Source organism: Lepisosteus oculatus, chromosome 10, assembly GCF_040954835.1.
Source record: "Lepisosteus oculatus isolate fLepOcu1 chromosome 10, fLepOcu1.hap2, whole genome shotgun sequence".
Lineage (NCBI taxonomy): Eukaryota > Metazoa > Chordata > Actinopteri > Semionotiformes > Lepisosteidae > Lepisosteus > Lepisosteus oculatus.
In genome coordinates this window covers 39,055,306-39,077,899 of record NC_090705.1, presented here as the reverse complement: position 1 = coordinate 39,077,899, position 22,594 = coordinate 39,055,306, and the positions used below count along the sequence as shown (strand labels likewise).

The window sequence follows — 22,594 nt, the reverse complement described above, 5'->3', positions numbered from 1 at the left end:
TTCTAGGTTAAACTCCTCCCCCTAGAATATTCCACTATAAAGCAAAAATAATTTGACAAAATAATTATCAGAATTCCGATATACACGTTTCTCCATTGAGTACACAATTAAACATTGAACATACTGTTACCAAAATAAAATGTCGTATTCCTTTTGTGTACATCAATATTGTTTAAGGAAATGCTCCCCCCCTCTTAATGGTGTCTTCCGTACAAGGAAGACGCATGCGCATCACTGAAACAGGCACTACAAAGCCAGCCCCTGTGGCCGTGCCAACGTTTGGGTCCGACAGTTGCGGGAGAGACCATTTTGCAGGTGAGAACGGTCTTGTTTGAACCACGTGAGTTAAACGCTATTTTGGTTAATTTCGCTTCTAAATCAAAGGAGAACAGGTGTTTCTTTTGAGTTAATGTTTAATTTTGATTATACGGGAACTGCCTTATTTCACTGTGTTTGCATCCACAGAGCAAGTATAGCTGTCCTCAGATTTCCACACTAGGTAACGTTTGAATCACTGTTGCAGTCATTATGCGGTACTTGTGAATATCAGCTGTGTGTTGTAGGCTTACATTGTCAGATGTAGGATAACATTAAGCAGATCAGAGTTCTTTCTTCTTTCTTTGTGTTTGATAAACTTAATAATAAATAGTGAAATAGTAAAATGAGAATATAGATATATGGCTGAGTACTGTAACAGTCCTTAGATGTTTTAGAAAATCTAGTCTGTTTTTTACACTACTGTATAATGTTGAGACAATTTGTATTCTGGTAAATTATTAATTGCTTCATGTTTGACAACTTTGTAGTGTATTTTATATATTGCTTAGCCAATAAGCATGGTTATTTACATGATAATTTACCTATTGAAAATAAACAACCGATTGAAACATCTTTAATAAGCTGGAACAGGTGCATTGTTAGTTCTGACCAGTGGTGCAAGCCAACAAGAAATAGAAATAAACAGAAAACAAAGTTATTTTTCATTGACGGTTATTTCTTCACATTTGTTGGACTTTCTGTTGATTAGAAAATGTGCCGTGAGCATTTTCTGATGAATTGTTCGATCTTGACAATCTTAAATATGACTGTTTTCCTACCTGCAACATTACTGAGCCTGCAGGGAAAAAAAAATCTAACATTAAATCAAAAAGAAAATGATAACCAGGCCTTGCAAAGGGTACTTTTGGTTGTTTAATTTCTAGAGTAACCGAATCCAAGTTTTTTTTTTTACTTCATTCTTCCATAATCTGTTATTTCCTTTAAGAAATGTCAATGTCAAGTGATTCCAATAATTAAAAAGTAGAGTAAATTAGTTTTTAAAACTTATGGGACTATGATAGTGCTTTTTCTGGTGTTAATGACAGCAGTAGATTGTGTGGTTCATTCATTTGGTAAATTGCATTTGCAGCTGTTTTTCTTGAAGGTAGACATTTGCTTCCAATGTATACTGTACCTAGTGTCGGAGAGGGCAGAAATACGGACAGGGTGAAATGAACCGTATTATGGAACGTAAATAATGAAAAGTAATGAAAAAGTAACAAATTACAGGGGAAATTCTAAAAAAAAAAAGTATTTTGAGGTGTAACCTAACATACAGTAGTTAAAGTAAAATCAGACTATTTTGTCATAGTCATTCAATAATTGCTTTATTTTGTATTTCATACAGGTAAATATGAATTTGTAAGCAGCCAGGAAGTAATTTTATTACCACTGTCTTTTTAGCTTTTGGATTATGTTATTTCTCAGGATATGTTGCATAATTGGAGATACCTAATTAAGTTGGCTTCCAGCTGTATTCAAATGCCACCTACTTCTGTATTCTGTATGCAGAAAAGCCATACCTGATATTATACTATATACCATCTACTATGTGCTATACTATATAATATCAGTATATGATATTTTACTGTGATATCATACTGGCTGCATTAAGCTTACTGTTGAATACCAATACATAAAACGTGTGTTTTGTTTTTTTGGAAAGTCTGTTGTAAGATCACTTTATTAGCCATATGCAGTTTCTTTCATTAGGAATTTGTTGTATGTACTGAACTTCTCGAAGAAGTGGACATCATTCCAACAAGTGCAAACACCGATGCTGGAATATTAAGTGCCGTCTTGTGTGCAGGTTTTCAGCTCGGATGAAGCGATTTGCCGAACACTCCTGTTGCAGCTGTCAGTGTGCCACGAGCGCTGCACTACATAACAGGGCTGAGTGGCAACACCTCCCGGGGGGAATCCTGTATTAATTCCTCACTCCCAGATTAATTAAGACCACTCTTTCACAGTTGCATGTGTGCATCTTAAGTTTTGGATTTTGAAAGAAGCCTCATGTAAATAGGATGTGTTTGGTTTAGCAACCCCTACACAAGGGATAGGTGTAAATAGAATACCCTTTCCAACCAGGGCACTTAAACCATACAGGTATCTGGCCAGTTACAGGCTATACTGCTGTAGTAGAGGGTTCAGGAATCCCCCTATCGCCAAGGATGATTTAGCTGTTTCTTCCCCACAGCTCGTGGCAGGGCTCAGCTTTGAGGCATCCCAAGTTCATGTTCTCACCCTGGGAAGTGTGCATCTATTGAATGAGCCTCTCGGGGAGGGGGGGGGGGCTTTTTGTGTTTGCTTGCACTCGCGTTTCAATGGATTCAACTCGTGTGTTCGCATGTATTTCAGCTATTTTTTTGCCCAGTTTGGCACCTTTTAACTTGTTTGTAAGGAGTCCCGTTGGGGAATTGGATGGCGTTCAACTCATGCTTGAGAAGCCGTCTGTACCTCCGCGTTATTAATGAGGTGATATTGAATTAATTCTGTTTGGTTTCTACACCCTTTTTTTGTCATTAACATATTAATACCACTGTAGCATCCAAAAGTTGCAATAGGAGCGAAAGTGTCGAGATTAAAATCTGTGCCGATTTCAAATGGGATGAAGTTAGTGCAAGTTAAAGATATTTCTGATTTATTCAAAAACCATCCATTAGATTTTGACTTAAGTTTTGGATTTGTGAGGTGGCTTCTAGCAGTTTTTCACACTGTTTCAAATCTGTTTTTACTTTGTATTTGTGCAACTTGAATTAAACAGTATGAAGGGAGATTTGTTGGTGTTGACTTTTTCAGCTTTCGCAAGAGTGTTGGATCATTTTGGATGACTCACGTGCAAATGGATGGGATTTTAAAACAAGTGTTTTTTTTTGATAATCGCTTACTAATTTCAGTTAGTTGACCCACGTATGTTTTAGCCTCTCATAATGACATTTTGAAGAAAAATCCTGTTATGTTTAAAGCACATAGTGACTGTTTTGTTCTTTAGAAAAGCAATGAAAAGACCTCAGGAGCCTTCTTTTAATCATGTTATCCTTGAATAAAAACACGACAGAAGTAATTGCTATAATAAAATACACAGGGTAGACAAAAACTTATTAGAATAAAAATACACATTGTGTGCTTTTTGAAAGCATTCGGTCCTTTGTTAAATATTAAAATACTTCACCCTTTTATGTTATATTATAAAAGGGGTTTACTGCTGTCAACAGTGAATGTGTATTCACTGCTGTTTTAATGACTGTCTTGGAAATGAGTAGTCTTAGGCAGAGATCACATGTGTCTTCTTTAGCTTTGCAGTGCTGTGCCATGCAGCGGCTACAGTTGACCTGCTGCTGGTATCATTATCTGTTTTATGTCAGTGGCAAACTAATTGATTTAAAACTGCATAATCCTCAAAACCCACCTTGAGTCCAAACAACCTCCCGTCTAATGCTACATGATGATAACCTGTAAAAAATGTAACTTGTATTCATATATTACAAATGTAAATTTGTGCTTCTATGCATCTCAAGGCTTTTGCATTGCTGAAAGTTTGAATTAAGAGCAGTGTACAAGGAATATGTTTCTTAGGAAAGTACTCAAGTCATGCATGTTTGGAAATTGTGTACTCTTATAATGAGTGTCTCAGTGAAGTCTGAAGCTGTGTTTAGCAACTGGTCATTTCAATGATGTGGACTCTTTATACACTCTTGTCATTCTGCAATCCAATTCAGTTGTAAAGAAATGCTATGCAAACATTTCTATGGACTCACAAGAGTCCCTATGAGCTTATACAAATAACTGGCTGGTATTTATATGTGCTGAAAAATTCCCTTGAGAATTGTTTGTGCAGTCGCCATGCACTATTAAGTAGTGGGAAACACATTTTGTACATCTAGCATACTTGTAAAAGCTGCTAAAGCACAGTGGGTCTCAAAGACCATTGCTGTAATGGTCACTCTATATGTGGTCAAAAAAGATGAATACATTTCTCCTATGTAGAAAAACCTGGCCTGGCTACCAGTCTCTCACGGGGGGAACTTTAAAATTCTCCTGTTGATTTGTTAGGCGTTGCATGATCTGTCTCCCCTGTGCCTTCGAGAGTTATCCCAGTTTGTTCAGTTCATCCAGAAGGCTCTAGGCTCCTCTCCTTAAAGTTTCGAGGACTTCAAATGCCGGGGGTCCAGGGGCCTTCAGCTGGACCCTTATCGTCTTTGGATGTTTTAAAAACCCCGGTGTCCTGGCCAAATTTCCAATTGGCCCTTACTAATCATGGCCTCCTAATAATCCCCCTCTATGAATTGGCTACATTACTCTGCTCTCCTCCCCACTGATAGCTGATGTGTGGTGAGCGTTCTGGCGCACTATGGCTGCCGTCGCATCATCCAGGTGGATGCTGCACATTGGTGGTGGTGGAGGGGAGTCCCCATTACCTGTAAAGCGCTTTGAGTGGAGTGTCCAGAAAAGCGCTATATAAGTGTAAGCAATTATTATTATTATTATTATTATAAAAATCTTGCCTTACAACTTGTGCTTTTGATGTCCTTGGGTTCTTAATGTCTTTCATTCTTTGGATGTTCCCAACTGTGTCTGTTTTTTGTTCATTCCATATACAGTACAATAGTGTTTTTATTTATAAATATCAAAGTGCCTTGAGAAGGCTCTGTATTGAAAGGCACGATTATAAGACTAAGGTTGACCAATTGTCCTGCTCATCAGCTTCAGCGGTCGAGAATACAGTAGTTGTCTATAACAGCCCAGAGGAGAGAATGAGCCGAGTCTAAACCCAAACCTTCACCCACGGGGGTGGGTAGTCACCACAGGTACTCCTGAGCCTTTTAGTTCTATTCTTTGGTGACTAATCATTTTGGCCTCTTGGTTATGCTGCTGACTGGATGTTAATGAGGTTGTTGTATGTTTGAAGCTAATATTTTTTATTTTTTTGACTGTACAATTCTGTGGTATTTCTGCTAACTACTTACTGCATTGAGCAAGCAATGCCTACACACCATAGCAAAACAAACTCTCCCTGATAAACAGAATGGAATTCTATTAAGCTGGCAAGATGTCTCACCGGCACTGTATCTATTAATTATGCAGCAAGTGTTATGGCCTCTTTGAAGTTACCAGCTAATTAAGCGCTTTGTCTTTTGATTTCAAGATATTTAAAGGATTTTCTTAATGTATTTTGAATACACATTACAACAAGCATGATGACTTTTGCTTTAAGTGCTTCCTGTTTTTCTTTTTATGGTCTGTTCGTCTGCTGCAATTATAGTGGGGGTGATCTTGTCACGATACACTGGTACTTTTCCCAGAACAATTTGTAACCTGAGGTCATTTCCTATACATAGTTGTTGAGGTGATTTTTTTTCAACAACAGAGAATGAAGAGTTGATTGACTTAACCAATTTAATTACTATACTGTACAAATACGTGTAGTGGATGGAGGAAAACCATTTTACAAAAAAGGACTTAGATTTCTTATTTTCTGGTTTCAAGGTCTTTACTGAGACAGTCTGATAAGCTTCAGGCCTAACAATTTGCCATTTGAGTGCCTTGGGCATCCTGTAGTTCTGGCTTGGATGTGAACTGGGAGATTTTTCTCCCTTTTTTGCGCTTGTCTTGCATGCGAGTCGCACTAGAGGAGTCCCGCTCTTTTGAAAATCGGTAACTGCAGAAAACTCTGCCTTTATCAGAAAGGATAAATATTTTATGACAAATTAAATGACTATAAGCAGTTAATGAACATCACTGTTTCTGTTACCCTTAGCTTACTTGACAGGTTCATTAAACCGCTGTCATAATTAACATTCCTTGTCATTAGATTCCAAACGAAATTGAAAGTTAAATATGGAAGTGTTTGCTTTTAATGATTATTAATAAAGAATGTAAAACTACCATTTAATAAAGGTATAAGAGACGATTATATGATGCCCTAGATAATCTGAGTCGCATGCTGCATTATCTTATTTTAGAATAATTCAATGGAATGTTTTCATGTTTTTATTTTCATGTGCTCACTTGAGTTGAATGCTGTTAATATTGTAGGGCATTTCTTTATATTAAATTAAGAAAATTATGATATAAGGAAATATGTAGCAGGAAAGTCACATTGCTCAAAAGAAGCTGCATCCTGACTTTTTTTCTGATCTTTTCTCTGATCTTTACGGTTTCCCACGTTAGATAATGCTGGATTAAGCATTGATGGTACTGTTATTGAAACTAATATTCCATAAACCTTTGCAATCATAGTATCCCATTGTATTCTGAGCCCTGAGTGTATCACTGTTGGGGACAGCCTTCTGATACTACAGTTTAAAGCCCTGCAGTAATTGTATCCATTATATTCTGACGCCTGATTGCATCACTGCTGGGGACAACTTTCTGATACTACAATGTAATATGTATGTTATTATACTTACAGAATGATCCAGAAAATTATAAATCAATTCTGCCATGGTGAACACACTGATTAAAAAAACAGTATCGGGTGCATGCTCTTTCTAAAATAGTCACTTGGCCATCTGGTGCAAGATTGTAAAAAAGACCATCATTGTTGAATAGATGCCATAAAGTTTTAGAAGGAAGAAATATAATTGCTTATAGAGTTTCAATTTAATTATTCTTGCGGTTATAACTGGGTTAATTACTCCTTCAGAAAGGATGGCTGGAGTCGTTCCGTTTGTCAGTTTTCTGTGTACTCCTAATACATTGTAACAGTCTTTTAAAATGAAATACTGTTTTTGTCTTTGTGGTTAAAGCAGACAAGCGATTATACAGCCTGATGTGGGAGTGTGAAAGAGACTATGTGCCAAACACCTCATCACCTGTCTGAAATCATTTGGTTTCGGTGTTTTTGTACAGTAACATACAGTAATGCAAAATGAGATGAATTTGTCTACACATCATAAAACAATGTTTAAAGGGTTTTGGGGTACACTGTACCTTTTTAAAGTAGGATAAACACTTAGATAATACAGTTTAACAAAAATAACCTGTTTATATCATTGCCAATGTGTGTAGTTTTAGAATAACATCCAGTTATTCTTAGAAATTAAATCTCTGATCTTTTTTTAATTAGTTCCCATCTACTATTGGCAACAGACAGCAGAGGATCTTACAGTCACAGTCCGTCTCCCAGAAGGCACCACTAAAGAAGCCATTGAGTTCAAGCTATCAATGGACAGTCTTAATGTTGGATTACGTGGATATGCTCCTTTGATCAAAGGACAGTTTTCTTCTTTGGTTGACACAGAAGCTAGTACATGGATACTAAAAGATGACAAAAGGTAAGTTACTACCTTCTCGAAGAATATTACAGACACTCCATGTGAATTACAGCATCTATTAGAATATTAGTTTTGCCCAGTGTTTAAAATTATTTTAGCTGTGAAGATATTTGGCATGTTTTAAAAAATGCACTGGAATATTGTTTGTAAAATGTCACTAAAGAGTATGTCCCACGTACCTATCAAAAGCTTCCTGCATAGTAGAGTTAGTACAGGAGTAAGTAAAAATGAATTCAACAATGAAAAGCAGAAAGAGGGAAGCACGGCACACTAAAGATTTACTGCTGCTTCACAACAGTGCATTGGTGCATATGACAGCATTTCTGAGCCTCCTCGCAGTTCAGTAGCCCACACTGTAATCCAGATAATAAAAGCCTGAGAGGCATCCACTGAGTCCTGCCTCTGAGAACAGCTGTGCCAAACCCTTGCACTTTGCTGGCACAGACAGTTTGAAGGAGAAAAGAGACAAAGTCCAGAGAGACAATACTGAAATGTTATACAGAGACCCTGTGGTCAGAATCATTTTGAGTACTTTTGTTTTCTTTGAAATGATAGATTGACCTTTATATTAAGTGTATAATATATATATATAACATTACTTTATTAACCCTTTACAATTTCTTGCATTAGGAATTATCTTTTCACATACCCCAGCTTGCTCTCCATGAGACACACAGACAGGGAGAGAGCCTGGGGTCAGAGCGCAGGGTCATCCATTGTACAGCGCCCCTGGAGCAGTAGGGGTTAAGGGCCTTGCTCAGGGGCCCAACGGAGTAGGATTCCTCTGCCGGCTGCGGGATTTGAACCGGCAACCTTCCAGCCACAGGCGCAGATCTTTAGCCACAGAGCCACCACTCCGCCCCAACATTGATAATGTTAATGTCTTTTAAATTGTCCTCATTTAAATTGTGGAACCAAGTGTAGAAAAAAAAATAATTGTAGGGCCAATGTTAGAGTAGCTGTTTTTGTTATTTCTTAATGTTGTATACCCCTTTTATGAATTTGCCATCCACAAACGTCTTGAGAAGGCAGAAATTAGGGAAGAAATGACTGTTCCATTTTCATATGAACAATTATTGTTGAGCCCTAATCGTATTTACTCTTTGACTAGAAACCTCCTTCAAAACGGGTTCTCCAGTTTTTTCAACTTGGAGAACTGACTACTTCGTCTAAACATTCTCTTGCTAGTTCTAATCGTATTTACTCTTTGACTAGAAACCTCCTTCAAAATATTCTTTGTCTTTCTAATAGAAGCGTCACACCGTTCTATGCACTGACCTAAAAAAGTCTCTTTAGCTGGCAGAGACAGTTACCCTGGCTTGAGTAATTTTTGCATGGCTAATCGGACTGTAGGTGACTTACTATTGCCCTTGCCCTGCCACAAGAAGCCTAAAGCTTTTCAACCATCCATCCACTCTCTTTAGGAGTGACAGATATGACCACAAATTAACCCATTTCTAAATTCCTAAGATTATTTTTGTTACATGTCCTTCACAAATAGTTGCTTTTTTTCACAATATATTAATGTGTGCAAATGATTTTATTTATGGGTTGTTGTCTTTGTGGAAAATAACCATTACTTTTGGGGGGGGGGAGGAAATGCACAAATATTCTCCAATATTACTAATGTAAAATAAACAACAGGATCTTAATGATCCAAGAGCATGTTTGTCCATTTCTTAAAAGGATTTCACATTGACACCTTCAAAAACATAGTGAGGAAAGTTGTTCCAAACCGCCTTGTCCCTGCATTTGCTCTACACAAGTAATTACTGGGGTTGTAAATGCATCTTGCTTATTGGTAATTGCTGGTTTATTAATGTATGTCAAACAACAAATTTAATTTAAAAAAATCTGTGATGAGCTTAGTGCATTGTATATCCAGGGTAAATCCATTTTATGTAAATATACAACCTACATATCGTATATCATTTGTACTACATTGTAACTGTAAATAACTGGATATATTTCACATTTTGATTTAGAAAACAAATGCATCTCTTTGGGCATAGGAACTGAGAGGAACTTGAGAGGAACTGAGAATGCACTATTCTTAAAACTGCTTACAATAGTCTCATTCTTAAACTTGCCAGCCTCCAGGGCACTTTTAAAAACAGCATGAAGATTAATGAATGAAGGGTACAGGAAAGATATGAGCCTTTTTCCCTGCACCTGAGCTTGCAATCCCTGTTCCCTAAAGTAGCCTGAAAGCAGCCTCCCACACTCTCTGATCCATCCTCATTTTAACAAGCTGCTTTATGGAAAACGTCTGAGTGAAACTGCTTCTAGCGTTTCTTTGCAAACTCAAGTTCTCTCTAAATAAACTTCTTGATTTAGTTAAAAGCCCAAAAGTAACAGCTCTTATTATTTTTTTCAAAGGTGCAAATCTTCTTTCCTCGCTTTGAAATGGGAAAAGCTAAACCACTTGTTCCGTGCACAATTTTGATTGTCAAGTACAGTGAATATCCTGCAGGATGTTTGTCTAATGCATCATTTATGACTTCTGTAGCATCAGTGTAAAAAAAAATATAATTTTCCTTTAATGCACATTTTTTTGAAAGCGGCTTTCAAGAATCTTTCTCGCATAGAAGGATTACATTTATTATGTTTTTTTCCCATGTATGTTTTCAGAGTTTAAACACAATTACTTTGAGTTCACATATATCAAATTTTCAAGAATGAGGAGAACGACCATATATAGCACACTACAGCATTTAGTGATTAATTGAGTTTGAAAACAGTTGACTCACTTTATATATCCTAGCAACCTGGTACTTATCCAGAGTACTGCCAGGTAGGTAGTAATTGGAAGAAGCAGCCTGGTGATTGCAATGTATTGGTGTAATATTATTTGCTGCAATTACAAAAATTGAGACAAGCTGATAAAGATTTAAATCTTTGTCTCTGGTTTTCAGTAATTTACAACAGTGTTTCAAATAATGCAAAGAGAGCAGGCAGCCCTAAAAGGCCTAAAAACGATTGAGCACTATCAGCAATGGGAAGAAACACAAAGCATTTCCACTGTGATTCTCAGCACACTGAAGGACAGAAATCTAGTGGCTTTGAGTGCCAAGTTTCTTAGGAGATTGCTTTTATGTGTGCCAATTATAAAATAAAATCAGTTTTCTAATTTCAGAAGAGTCTATATAAAGATGCCATTTGAGCTCTTATTGCATCAAGATCCATAATGTCTTCCAAGTGCTTAAATTTGTAGGCAGAGCCAGTTCCACTGTTGAGTTGTGTAAGATTTTATGTACAGTAAGTCTTCTAATATTGGAGATTTATCTGTTTCTTCACCACTGTCAATTGAGAAATGGACTCATGTGACCAGGTACATGTTAGGATTGCATGGATTAATTAAATGCATATGCTAAAAACACTTAGGGGTCATTAGAAAATAAAAATCCGATTTGAATCATCACCACAGTTATCGTAATGCAGCATTATACATAGCTTTTGAGGGCATCTGTGGCAGAGCACGTTTTTTTTCCATGGTTTTTAGCATTACGATCTGCAGCCTGCGTCAAAAGTTGTTAGTTTCCTCAGTTACATTACATTTGAATAGCCACGAATGTCAACGCATGTAAATGCACCAGGATATGCAGTGAATGTTAAAAAGTATTGCTTAAGTCTAAGCCACTAGCAAAGAGGTAGCATGAACGCATTGAAAGGTGTCACCAGGGAAGTGGGTTTCTGTCTCATTATTAAATCAGTGCAGCTGTGTGCATATTTATTAGAACATTTCAAGTTTTTTTTTTTCCCCCTTTACTGAGGTTCATGCAGAAAGAAACGTGTTCATTGACTAGAGTTCTTAATTGTCAATTTTGTGTTACAGAAAGCTCGCTCTGAACTAAAAACAGTTCATCCTTTATTAAAATTACCTTATGATAAGGGATTATGACTTTCTTGGAACATGAATTGCATCCCAGTCAGCTTCAGAGTGGAACAGGATGCTGGACTAAAATACTTTACCGTTTGGTGAATGCTTCCATCTGTCCATGATTGCATCTGTTTTGTGAAGAGGAGGAGTCACCTTTTTAAAACATTGCCATTTCTGGCAGAGCGTTCCTTTTCTCTTATTGGCCTTTACAAATTGCATTTGTCATTGACATTGAAGTCATGAATAAAATTAGACACGTAACTGGCCTACATTTCCTTACTTTACAAGATTTCTGGATACACAGGCTGGATGTATATCTAGGGACTTGAAGCACACTTCACGTTTCATAGGCATGTGCGAGTGGTGTATGTGGGATCCAGCTATCACAAAATGTCCTATTACAATGCATTTGCTTTTAATGTGACTAAACTCTCTACTTCAGTATACAATTGGTAGTTTAGTAGGTAGCGGGGATTGAGAAGAGCAAACTGTCAGTATATTTTTCTTTGCACAAACATTTAGTTCACCTTGGATTATGTCCTTTTTGGGAGCTGGTGTTGCAACTATTATATGTATATTATTGTGTACATATGCAAAACAATGGAAGAGAATGGTAAAGGAAACAGTTCACCATAAACACATTACCATTACAATAGCCTTTTCAAGAAAATGCCAAATGGCAAAATTCTGTGTAGATCCCAGTTTACTACTGACAATTTTCAAAAGAAATCACCTAGAACTGTGACTGTTAGTCATCAGCTTTACAGCCTTCATTTAGTAAGAGAAAGTGTTTCTTTTATTTCTGATCATGTGTTTTTGTCATGTTTCAAAAGCCTCTTTCTAATAAGTGTTTTGGAATGTTTCTTCGGCAGTGGCCGACAGAACTGTATGATGATAAACATTTACCAGTGAATAGGACTCCCAGGCTCCAGTTAGAACCTGTCTTGGACTATCCGGTGTTATTTTATGTTAAGTATATGATTCTGGCTAATCTGAGCCCACAAAACCAGCTCTTAGACCTTTTAATAGACATATTGCAATAGGTGATCAGTTGCTGTTCCTACGCCTAGCAGTTACTATCCAATACCTATGTGGCATCTGATATTGTATACTTTCTAAAATGAATACAGTATTATTATATCATACTTCTGATGTATTCTGACATCCAACAAGGCACTTCGCAATAACCAGCCAATAATCTTTTCCTTTTAGCTTGGAGATAACCTTGCAGAAGAAAGATGAAGGTGCTATGTGGCCCGAGCTGATTATAGGTGACCAGAGGGGGGAGTTTATAATGGATCAAGCCCAGGCAGCTCTGATCCATGAAAGGCTAACTCACCTAACTTCAGAGGATTTGGTGAGTACCTTCAGTAAGCTGATATGCTTGTATTGCTAATTGTTTGATACAGTATATGGATTTTTCGGTGTCATGACATCATTCTTTATTTCCTTTATTTCTTTCTCCTCTTGAGCTTTGCATTCTCCATGTGGCAGTACTTTGAGTGTTCACATGTGCTCTAGAGCTTAAGATGTCTGGAGTATATAAATATATAAGTATAGTGTATCACGTCACCGGAAATGTTCCTGGTTCTGAATCTCAGACCATGGCGCTTCTATTTTGTGATGGAAATTGGAGGTTTTACAAGTTACAGTGTGCATTTTACTTTCTTTGTGCTTTGAAATGCACTCAATATCAATTCTTTCTGACCCTGAAATATGAAAATGGCATTGTGGTTCCCCCTTAACCAAGGTGAGTGAAGTCCATAGTTTACAATATAAAGGAAATAGCTTATTTTTGCTCTTAAATGCCCTGTCTTATTCACTACCTCATCATACTAGATAGCATTCAAATACCCACCGATACGGCAATGGTAACTGTTATTTAAAGAGTAGTATCAGGTGCCAAGATAACAGGGTAACCACTCTAGTGCATGTAATTATTTCTTGCTGAAGTTGTAGCTAATTCAATAAAATCCAAATGGCAGATCACCTGGATTGTGTTTTTATTAAATTATTATACAGCAGGAAAAGAACTGGATAAGCTCCTGAATGTTACACAGAGACTGGGATATAATTTGTTTATTTTGGTTCATACAGGTTTTAGTTGGCAACCATATTTCATTGCATTGTTTAACATTTCTGCTTCTTGAAGATTACATAAAAAAAATCTCGATTCAGTCATGTCTATTGAGAGGAATAGATGAAAAAAAACAATCTTTAAAATGTAGTTCTGAAAGAAAATCACTTATACAGTAGTTGCAATTACAAAACTGTTACGATACGTTCAAAAACCGTAACGGTGAGCAGGGTTTCCCAAGTGTTTCACTTGGGCACCAGCATGATTCACTTGGGAATACTCAGCCAGGGCTCTCTCAGATCTCAGCCAACACCGACACCACAACCCCTGTGGCTTCCAGGCTCTTGTGGGTTTGGGATGCTGCGGTGAGGGACATTTCTCCCCTCCAGCCGGTGCTAAACCTCCATCTACCAGGCTGTGTTCAGTGTTGGAGAGAACAGCTGCTTAACACTGTCAGAGCTCTACTTCTTGTTGTTGGGAGGTGCAGGTTTGACCATGTACTGAGATCTGCCTTGTTTCTCTGATACTCCTGGTTCTGAAACAACGTGAAAATGGTTGCAAAAATGCTTGTAACGGTTTTCATTTGTGATTGCAACGTTCTTGGCTCGTAATTTAATTTTAATTTACTGTATTCAAATATTTAGATACTTTCCATAATCATGTAAACATTAATCGAATCGAACGAGGGTGATTTTGGCTGAGAAAAGTCTGTTCACCCAGAGATGTTGATGCATTTTTCATCAGAAAGCCTGGGACTTCCATGTGGTTGTCAGTTTAATCTTTTGGCCCTTTGGGACACCGGTGCTTTTTTCCATTTTCATGTCAAGTAACACTTTTCATGTTCATGATGGCTCGTGTAATTATTTTTTTGTTTGCGTTGTTTGTTTGTATCGGTAAAACATCTTTAAAAGGGGAGTTTTAAAATTCCGTGCTGATTTGACAGTGGTGAAACCATAGACACTGAAATATATCTTCTGCTTAGGCCACAGACCCAGGGAAAGATAAGCCCCCATGCAATGCTCAGGAATTGGAGGACTGTGACATCTTCCCAGAAGACAGCTCAAGCTTGACCCGATTTGATGGCAGCTCACTGAAAGCTACCCATGTGGTAGGATATTTTTTTTTCCTTTGCTGCTCTCTTAACAATGTACATTTTATATTTGCATACATTTGCCTTTGCTGCTAGGCACATAACATAAAGATTGCAAAAGGAAAGGTGGTCATTAGGCTCGTTTAGCACATTTAGTATCTTATTGATCTAAGGACATCATGCTGTCATTTCCTGATGGATGTGGTGGCGTTGGCTTCAAAAGCAAGACCCGACGCTTATTCCAGACTCCTGCAGCCTCCTCTGTAAATCTGTGCTTCCAGTTCTGCATTGTTAATGCCTTCCCACTTGGTTCACATGTATCCTCTGGTTTGTTTTTCACTGTTCTAAAAAAGCCCATTGGGTTAACTTGAATGCCTGTGGGGATTCAAATCTCAATATTTAATATTCTAAAACGGCTCTTACTATAGCATTACACTTTTTTAACATGGTACCACCCAATTTAAACTCATTGCCTTTAACTCTATATCACGGCATTGTTGGCTGTATCTGTTTTTGTTCCCCAAATTGTGCAGAAGGTTAAAATAATGCATCCACATGAAGTCTTCATCGGTGGCATCTTCAGGTTTAGCGTCTCACTTTTGACGTTTGACGTGATTTTGCGACCTGCTTGTGACACTTGCACTTGCCTATATAATGTGTTGAATTAAAAATATTTTGTCATTTACTCTGTTGCTTCTATAGCATTTGTTGATTCAGTTGCTTTGGTATCATTTGCAAAATTAACTAGGAAGCTAACTGTGCTAAAATGAATGATCCTAGTGCAGATCCCCATGGTACTTGCTTAATACTTAACCCCCAATTTCAAATGTTACTTCTTATCAGTATCAATTGTTTTCTATGCATTAATCAGTTCTGAATCCAGATGGTATTTTCTTGTAGGCATTCAAGTTTCTCATAAATTATTTTTATGAGAAACTTTATTAAAAGCTTTCTGTAAATCTAAATAACTCATCATATACTGTTTGCATCCTGTACTGCTCTTTTTTGTTCGAAGACCTTTGAATTGTAAATAACCTGCCTTTTCTAAATCCATGCTGACTTTCCTCTACCATCCCGTTGTCTAGTTTTTTTTTATCCTCTTTTCCATAGCCTTACATGTAATAGAACCAAGACTTATTGGCCTAGAGTTAATTGGTTTACATTTCTTTCATTTTATGGATGGTTAAGCAACACTAGCAGTTTTCCAGTATGTGAGTTCTACAGTATTACTCTGTTCAGAGTTTTGGCAATGGTCAATGAATAACATTTTTAACTTAAATACAATTTGTAGACTACCATTAGGCACTAGCTATTTGTCTTTCTAGTACCTGAAACACCTTTGTCTTTTCTCTGTTAAAAAGATGTCAAATTGAACGTCCTTTCCTTAGCCTCAGGCATTTTCCTGATTTCTTTTGTGGTGAACATTCAGTTTACACACCAGACCTTGAACACTTTACTGTTCTTTTGCTAATTTGAAAAAGACTAATTTGTATTTATTTTTGCCAGCATTGCAATATTCCTTCTTAGCCTTTCTGATGTCATATTAACCTGTGCTTTCAGTTCATTCTATTATTTTTATTAAACTGAGTCCTTTTCCTTTTTGATCGCTTAAGTGTGTTTTTATCAGTATATTGCTTTGCTTTGTTAGACTATATGGGACTGCATTCTGACCTTGGATTTGCCTACTCTTAGGTGAACATATTGTGTAACTATCCAAGCAGAAAAATCTTTTAAACTTGTTGTATTTTAAATTCCATGTCTTTGCTGCACCACTCTGCTTCTCTTAACCTACCCCATTACTTATTGGTCTCTTTTCCTAAAATTGTGAACCTTTGTTTTGGACTCACAAATTCAAAATCTGCTTCTGGCCAGATCAAGTTATGATCACAGTTCTCTAATGGTTCTTTCAATCGGTCTTTATTGTGTGGACACACTAGATCAATAGTGGGCATTCCCCATAGTAGGTGTTCTGATAAACTGAGCAAAGAATCAATCGTTAGCCATTTCTGCCGTTGTGGGTCCAGCTAATGACTTCCCTGATGGCTTTTCCCAGTGTGTGTGAGGAAAGTTCAGATCTTCAGCTTTAACCACTGCTTCTTTGACATATATACAGTATACCTGATTTAATTGAGTCTTTTTAATTTGTTTTTGAATTAGCAGCCCTGTGCCCAAGGATGTGTTTTAAGACTTGTAGATCTAATTGTACATTTGCTTTGCCTTCAGCTGCTTCAAAATGTTAATTAATTATTGCAGTGGAAGGCAATTATTTTGCATGTTACAGTGTTCCATATTGTATTTATTCTCATAGTCAATCTTATAGCATGACTTGCTGCTATTTACAAAATGTGATTGCCTTATTACCTAGTTGTACTTAATAGTATTTGTACTCATAAATTGGAAATTTCAACTGTATTTCCAATTTATTTTTTGTATGTCTTTAGGTTTTGAATATGTTGTAAATAATTCTGGATAGGGGCATCGGCTAAGCGAACAACACATTTATGGACTGTAAGATCATGAAATCCCTTGGACAGTTCTCGTGAAAACATTACCATACACCTTAAATGCATAGGAACAAGTAATAGGTTTATTCCATGCTGAAAAAAAGAAGAAAGAGAACACAACGTTTCGGCCGTGGAGCCAGAAGGCTTCTCTTTCTTCTTTTTTTCAGCATGGAATAAACCTATTACTTGTTCCTTTGCAGCCTACGCATGCTGACGCAGCTACCCACCTGAACTACAACCACCTTAAATGCATTATTGTCAGAGTGTTGTAAAATTGAAATATAATTAAGAATTTAGAGGTAAAAAGTCTGTTTCATGTGTTATTGTGCATTGTACATTACCTTTAGAACAGATGCTGTTTCTGTCTCGGGACTTAAAAATTAAGAAACTTAAAATTCTTATGTAGATTCAGTGCTTTCCTTATTTAGGTTTGGTAGGTGTAAAGGTGGCTTTTTATATTCTACCACCTAGTTTTAAATATGACTGTACTGGGGTGGCCACCAATTTTTTTTACATGCAGTGTGTGAATGCACCCTTTTTATTATTCTTCGTATTCATGCAGTTACTTCAGACATTACTAATCAAGCAGTAGGTTGACATGGATGAATGCCTACGTCACACTTACAAACACAAGAAGTGCATAGTGATAGGATCAGGAAGTGCAACGTCTCCAGAGGTTTGAATCGCAGTCTTCCAGTAGTGAGTCCAAACTCTAATCAGGACTCCACACAGCTTCCTAAATGTGTTGTCATTAGATATCTGAGCAAACTTGTCATCATTCAGTTCTGTGCTTCATTTAATAGGCAGACTCGCAAATTATTTTAGTAAACCCAGTAGAAAGGTGTCGTGTTGAATTATCCACTTGACTATAGGTTAATAAGGGCCCTGTTTGTAGTGGGAAAACAATAGATGATTGTATAGTACATTGAATTGTATTAAAAACTGTGTTAATTCATTAATCATTTTTTTTCCTGGTGCCTCTTATTTATGCATGGGATCAGTATTTTTGTGAGATCAAACAGCACATTGTTACTAATAGAGAACTCCTTAGTACACATTACAAGTGTACAAGTACGATGAGCAGGCACAGAACCCTGAAGGAGTTTGATAGATGCAGCGACAGATCACTGAAGCAATATAATTGGCACAGTAGTTATAGATGAACTTGTTAATTTGTCCCTTGCAAGATAAAAAGTTTGGCTGGGAGCTGAAGTTAGATGTTGGGGAAGAACTGATAGACAAGGACATTACACAAGGGAGGTTTCCAGACCAGTGTATGGGTGGCCTGGGCTCTGTTTTTCAGCTGCTGCTGCATTCACACAGCAGGGTCAGCTATATAAAGCGTTTAAGAACAGCAGGTCTACGCTGCATAGCAGAAAGTACTTGGCAGCCCCTCATTGCTCAGCTTGGGTTCCTGGAGATGCTGCGTGCAGTTCTGTGCTTTAGTTCATTGAGACCTGAGCAAGATCTTTATTTTTTTCTTTTCTAGAGGGGAAAAAAAAAGAATCCCTAGATTTTTCTCTGAATATATATATACATCTGCATCTATCCTTATGTTTCATTTACTTATTGGTAAAGGATATTCTCTATTAAAATGTTGCTTGTGATTTATCTGTTAAATATTATAGCCTAAAGCCTACCCAATTCAACAGTTTTTGTTTGGATATTAGTTATGTAGAATTAGCAAAAGGCCATTTTAGAGATGAAAGTCTGTCTCATTTCGCAGATCTCTCCGAGTAGGAGTTAATATTTGTATTGTACTGTACAGTGGTATTGTTGTGGGAAATCCTTCATCCAAAGAGCAGGACACAGTCTTTGTGGATTCAGTTGTTTTATTGAGCTCAATAATGACATAAACGCGCGTTGGGTCTGCCCCGCAGGACAGACAACACTGCAAGGCTTATATACAGTATGATCTCAGGAAGATGTTTTGTTTCACCACTTCATGGTTATTCTTCTTGCCCTTTGATATGTAGCATGAGATGACCGGTTGGTCTTGTCCCAAGTCCTGTCCTTTGATGTGTAGCTGTCCTTTGATATGTAGCATGAGATGACCGGTTGGTCCTGTCCTTTGATGTGTAGCTGTAAGTGTTGGAGCTGCTTAAGATATGTTAAAACAGCTGACATATAACACAATGTGCCTGAACCAACACTGTAGTGTTGAATACAGATAAATTATATATATTTCTACTTCAGTATGGTTATAACCTCTGAGCAGGTACTGTAGAGATTATTGAGAGCAGAGGAAAACGCTCAAAGAATAAATGTCTGTCTCCATTTAAGGAAATTAAAGTGATTGGTAAAATCAGTGTTTAACTAATGACAATTTTTCAACTTGCAGTTTGCACACCAAAAGATCATATTTTATCATTAACCTTTGATTGTGGAAATGAAAATGGATGGGAGAGTGAATGGCCTTTCTATTTATTTTTCCTCAGGCAAATTGTTTTTTATGCAATTCAGAAGATGTTTTCAAAGTTTGTCCTATTACAGCATTGTCTCAATTTAATCTATTGAATTTAATTTAATTCGATGTTAAGTCCAACTAATTTATCAAAATAATGAGCTCATTAATAAACAAATTGTAAAACAGCAGTGAACCTTTTATAATGACTTTTGTTTTACCAAATTAATAGCTGTATGAAAAACAAATAGTTTGTTTCTGTTCATTATCAGCAAATTACATAATTGCCTAGCAACACATCACTTTTCATTGACAGTTTTCCTTCCAGGGTGCTGGTAGCATATTGCTCTAAAGCTTTGATATATAGCCCTTGGTAATTATTTTCTACTTGATCATTTTAGCATCAATTTGGTTCGATCTTCTTAGGAAATATATATATTTTTAGGGGATAAAAATACACGCTGTCCTCTAAAATCAGTTGGTTAAACATAGCACAGAAAAAACTTAATCTGACTGCTTGTTCATGGATTACCCATTTGTATTGAATCTAAGCACCACTTTTTCATGTTGTTTTTTTAAAAAAAGGTACTTGGATCCTAAATATTAGTATACCTGGCCACTAATTCATTTAAGCGGTAAAATCCATCCTGACCTTTAGTTCATAAATGCATGCAAAATTGATCAGTCACTTTGCCATAGCATTGCAACACTGGAGAGGAAGTTAGTCTGTTGCCAATGATTTAAAAGCACCAGGTAAGGCAATAATTAGGTTTTATGTGTTTCCTTTGGAACTGTACCAGAGAAAGTATAATGCTATAATGAATTATATGCTTAATCCAATTGTGCAAACTCTGGATACAACAAATATTCTTGGTATTTGCTTTTGTTTCAGCCAGAGACCATCTGAAATACACACACATTTTTTTCAGCAACAACAGGAGGACCAGCTCGAATTCACCAGCCTCTGCCTTTCGATCAGCCTTCACGGAAACCAATTTTAATTCCCAAAATTAGTGTCGTGTATAAAGCCCGGAAGAGCACTGCGGTGTCCTAAATTAAAAAGCGCGATCTAGATACCCAGGCATCGATGACAGTGTGTCAGTTTTCGGAATTGGTGACTGATTTTTCAGTTTTGCTGCTGCGTGTTCACTGTAGCTCATTTTTGGCTGTTTACCCGTGCAAGTCCTTTCTTAGAAGTGTATGATAAAGTACCTCCTTTCCGCTCTCTGAAACTTGAACATTGTACCACAATCCAAGCACAATCATCTCCTTTGCAGTTTGTACAGTATTGACATAATGATATTGTGGCAAAGCATATTTACTGATAAAGGTTTGTTTCCATGTCTGATGTTTATAATAATGCTACAAACCTTTGTTTTATTTGTTGCCGGCAATTTAATTATAAGCCATGCAGTTATTGTGAGGACAGGAATGATTTCACTTTCCCTCATTTCATTAGCCAGTACTCTTCCTCTGCAAGTGCTCCTCCAGGGTACTTCCTAGAATAGCATTAAAAGAAGAAATTGGAGATTGTCCTAATCTTTCTGTATTCTCAAAGGCAAAGCATTCTTTGCAATTAGAAGAGGTTATACCAACATCTGAGAAAAAGTGGGAGATAACCTATCCAAATTCAGCTATGCTGAGAGTAGCTCAGTCTGTGAAATGGATTTCCTCTCTCCATCGCAGTGCATTTTCTTTAATTTGTATGGAAATATATTTTGGCAGATGATGTCGCTTGAACTGTGAAGGTGAGCGACACGCTGTGCATTTATTAGGATTCTAGTATTGCCAAGATAAAGGTGAAAGAAAATGCTGTGGAGATTTTCTTTCTGTAGTTTGTGACAAGGGCAGATTTACACTTTTTATTTCCTGCAGTATAAAAGTTTGTTGTGAACTATGTATATATAGTGTATACAGCTGATCTTTATTTTTTCATCTTATGTTACAATTTGTATACCTCAGGCTGGTTTTCTGCTGATTCACAGATCGCAGTACAACTCATCGTATTACTAAGCCTCTCGCCCATCCATTCATTTTCAAGCTGCAGGCACCTGGGGGAGCCGACACCTGTCCCAGCGAGCAAGGCGGTGCACACTGTGGATGGGACGCCAGTCCCTCAGAGAGCAGACACACAAACGCAAACCGACTCCGATACACTCACAGCCTTTTAATACAAATTCCACGCAGATTGCGCCCCAGGTCCAGAATCGAACCCAGGGTCCCAGTGCTGTGAGGCACCAATGCTAACCACTGTGCCACCCCATATTATTAATATATCACAGAAGGTTATATAGTCTCATTTGAAGAATGCCATTCTGTACATTTGTTGTTTAAAAGGCACATAAACTCTATAAATACCTATACATGTCTACATACAAATAAGCTCTATATGGTTTTAACTACTTATCCTGAGAGGCATAAAAAAACAGCAAAGATTTTGTTGCTTTTAGACTGGAGGCCAACACTATGGGAGGTATGCAACATGATTATTTTCCCTAATTTACCATATCAAACAAGATTATCAAAGGTAGCCTTCAACAGTGAAAAATGTTACACTGTTTCTCTCAAAGATTGCAATGCTGTTATTTTGTGTATTGTTTCAGTTGAACCTAGCTTGTTAAGTCATTTTACACATGAATCTTTATCAGTGTTGGACATTGCTGAGTAGATGTGCAGCAGAGTGGCGGGCTATATGGACTGATAAGGTCATGTCGGCCTAAACAGGAATTGATTTTCAGAATATGTAAAGCATTTTAGATTTGCAGGCTTTAAAATGTGATGGTTCAATAAGTTCAATTGTTTTCTTTCAGGTCCATTAAATACTTTTCTTCTCATAGTAACGTGAGCTGACAGATATTATTTTATAAAGAGCTCTGCCTTTGCATATTTCAAATCCTCCACCTTCCAGTCGTGCTGTGTGACTACTACATTCTTGTACAAGTCACTCTCTATTATAAATCATAAATGTTGTCTTTACGGCTTGAGCCAGATGAAGGAATAGAAAATTTAGAAAGTTATTTAGCTCTGAAGGAGCTGACTAAATT

General features: G+C 37.1%; 1 protein-coding gene across 1 annotated transcript in view; it reads left to right on the top strand.

Moving 5' to 3' along the window:
* Positions 1-22,594, top strand: part of nudcd1 (NudC domain containing 1) — a 58,268-nt gene that overhangs the window by 27,260 nt on the left and 8,414 nt on the right. The window contains exons 6-8 of the mRNA XM_006635638.3: positions 7,388-7,595; positions 12,688-12,832; positions 14,535-14,660. Coding sequence (XP_006635701.2) covers positions 7,388-7,595; positions 12,688-12,832; positions 14,535-14,660 — 479 coding nt within the window. The remainder of the gene's footprint in view (positions 1-7,387; positions 7,596-12,687; positions 12,833-14,534; positions 14,661-22,594) is intronic.